The following is a 3,095-nucleotide window of genomic DNA, read 5'->3' as shown; positions in this document are numbered from 1 at the left end:
GGGGGAAAGAGCTGACGAAAGAGAAACTGGATATACAATTTCACAGTGAAGAGCCCAGGTATGGGTGAAAGTGATTTATTTTGGGAGCACGCGAAGAGCTATGCAGCTAGGGACATTCCATTCACCTGTCCCTTCCATGCTTTGTGTCACAAAGACATACAAAGACTTTGGAAAAAAAAACTCCAAAGGGGATTACACTTGAAAAGTGTTGTTTCTGCACTTGTTTTTGTGCTTGTCTTAATTACAGTGAACCAAATAAAAATAGCTTTACAGCTTACTAAAACTCAAACTTGGCCTCAAAGGAAGCAGTTTAAACATTTCCAACTATAAATCAGCAATGCAACAATTCCAAGGCAGGAAACAGACCTGACGGACAGAAAGCAGGCCAAACAGAAAGCTTGTCTTATCAAAAGAAAAAAATAAAAAGTCACAAGGAAAATCCAGTTCATTTAGAAAAAGCAGGCCCTCTTCAGGAGTCAGGTCCCCAAATAATCAGGCAAAATTGTGGGTGCAGAGTCCCCTTTGGAAAAGGGGGGTGAGGGAGAAAGCTGGCTTAAGTCATGCAAAGAATATAGTTTATAAAGATGATTTTGGAAATGGATAATGGTGATAGTTGTACAACATGATGAATGTAATTAATGTCACTGAGTTGCATGCTTAAAAGTAGTTAAAATGGTTAAAATGTTTTGTTATATATATTTTACCACAATAAAGTTATTTAAAACAAAAAAAAAGATGAACCGCAGGGAAACGCAGTATCAGTCTATCGTGTCATATGGGGTTGCTATGAGTCAGAATCCACGCGACAGCACACAACGGCGACAATGCTTGCCATGAGTAAGGTGGTTGGGGATGGATTTTTTTGAGGTGCCCCCTGGGCTGTAGCAACATTACAGGCAGCCTAGTATAAACTAAAAAGAGTCTCCTCTGCCCTTGCAAGACCCCAGGAAGCTTACGGGGCGGTGGGGTGGGGGCTGGTTTTCCACCATAAGCGCCTCCCAGTCTCCCTGAATGGCCAAGCTAACAAGTCCCCTAACTAACAAACGAGCCGAGACCTGGAGAGCTAGAATCGTGCCCAGGAATGGGCAGGTGCTGCCTAGAGATGCGACAGCCCCCTGAAGATGGGGTGGGGGGGGTGGGTCCCTGCCCTGGCTAACCATCCTCATTTCTTATCTATTGAGAATGACTTGTCCTCTTCTCCCTTTTTTCCCCCCTGCAAAAACTCAAAGCAGTGGCCGGCTGGAAGAAACAGCAATGGGGGAAGGTAGCAATAAACCTCTGGGCTCGAGGCTCATCCCAGCTCTCTTGCTGGCACACTAGAGGTTTTTGAGCAACAGTCCTGACTCACTAGGCCTTGGCTTAGCTGTGAGGTGGGGCTTAGAAGGCTCCAGTGCCAGAAGCCGCCATAATGGACGGCTGAAAAAGTGGAGGTGCTTAGTCCTGAGCCAAGAATAGGTGTATGTGTCTCTGTGCATGGTATAAGTGGTATGCGTGTGTGTGATGTGTGTGGTGTGTGGTGTGTGTGGCATATGTGAATGATGTGTGCACAATGTGTATGTGTGTGCTGTGTGTGTGGTGTCTGTGTGTGGTGTGTGTGTGTGTGTGTGTGTGATGTTTGTGTGTGGTCATGTGGTGTGTGTGGTAAGTATATGATATGTGGTGTATGTGTATGTGCTATGTGTGTGATATCTTTGTGGGACGTGTGTGGTATGCATGTTCAAAGAAGGTAAAGGCCCCAGAGGCAAGCCCTCAGGACAAAGTGCCGGGCCACACCTCCACAGACTCGCACAACTAGGAGATTTCGGTACCACAGGGGAGCCCCCACATCAAAGTTAGAACACTGATTCCCTTTGTGGGTGAGGTTAGAAACATGAAAACCTCCAGGTACCAAACCACCACTGGCCATCTGACTACATATTTCAAGCATTACTTGATGCAGTGAAATTTAAGACCATTTACCAGTATTTTTTCAAACTTGTGACCACGACCCACATTAAGAAAATTTTACAAGGCTACCAAGGGTATACAGACACGCACATATGTAGATAACAAACATAAGTTTTAGGAAATAATACCTAGCCTTATTACCTGGGGTGTCCTCCCACTGGTCCATTCCATTCCATTTCTGGTGCTGACCCGCTAAATTCACGTTGTGACCCTCCTGTGGGTCTCACTTGCCGTTTGAGAAAAACAGCCATGAACTATTTCCCACAAACCCTTGGGGCTGCAGTGGGGCTTGTAGTCTGCCACCCCGTTAAGAAACCACTCCCCTGGGGATGTGGTCAACCTTCTTCCCCCAGGACATGGACCTCAACGCAGCACGGCCAGAGTCAGTGAGGGTCACCAAGCGCCACAACGGGTGCGCTGAGGATGAGGAAATAGGCTTCCCTGAGTATCTTTAAAGAAAAGGGGGCCCTACAGGGTGGGCTGGCTCAGGTTCACGCTTGTAACCGTCGGCCCACTCGGCCCACGTTGCAGGGGAGATTGGGACATCACTCGCAGTCCTTTAGACGAGTTCCTTAGGGGGTTCCCAGCGGCGCAGCAGCCCGTTGGAATCTCTGGATGAGGAGGATGAGCCTGGTGATGTCAGACTGTGCAGGGAACAAGGCCATCACGCGGTCCACCTGCTCTGGCGGGAAGATGCAGCAGAGCACAGTGCGCACCTGGGTGCGCTTGTCCAACATACAGTCGGCAGCTGCGGGCGCGTACCCAGAGGGTTCCCCAAAGGTGCAGTCGCCCCAGCCCGACTCTGCCCAGGCCGAGCGGCCCGGGAAACGGTCCAACTCTTGTGGAAGGACCCACGCCTCCTTGGACTGCTTGCGAGGGGGAAGCAGGTCACTCTGCAGGTCCGTGGGGCAGAATCCACCCTGCGGGTCGGACAGGGGTGCGTGGTCGCTGAGGGCAAACCGGCTCTGGGGGCTTAGGAGGCTGGGCAGGGCTGGTCCAGGCGCCCCGGGGCACGGAGGTCCTGCCCGCGGGGACGGCGAGGCCCCGGAGAGGAGGCCGTCAGGGGATACCCAGGCGGGACAGCGAAGCCCTGTCGCGAGGTCGCAGCCGGGGGCCGGGAAGTGCACCCCGAGCAGCCCCAGGTCGTC

The 3,095-nt window shown here is 51.1% G+C and overlaps 1 protein-coding gene across 1 annotated transcript in view; it reads right to left on the bottom strand.

Annotated features, from left to right (window-relative positions):
• Positions 1–1,600: 1,600 nt before the first annotated feature.
• ZC3H12D (zinc finger CCCH-type containing 12D) overlaps positions 1,601–3,095 on the bottom strand; it is a 38,700-nt gene continuing 37,205 nt past the window's right edge. The window contains exon 6 of the mRNA XM_023728344.1: positions 1,601–3,094. Coding sequence (XP_023584112.1) covers positions 2,520–3,094 — 575 coding nt within the window. The 3' untranslated portion in view covers positions 1,601–2,519. The remainder of the gene's footprint in view (position 3,095) is intronic.

The sequence above is a fragment of the Trichechus manatus genome, unplaced genomic scaffold, assembly GCF_000243295.1.
Source record: "Trichechus manatus latirostris isolate Lorelei unplaced genomic scaffold, TriManLat1.0 scaffold00002, whole genome shotgun sequence".
Classification (NCBI taxonomy): Eukaryota; Metazoa; Chordata; class Mammalia; order Sirenia; family Trichechidae; genus Trichechus; species Trichechus manatus.
Note: the sequence above shows the minus strand (reverse complement) of the source record. Positions and strands in the feature narration are given on the sequence as shown.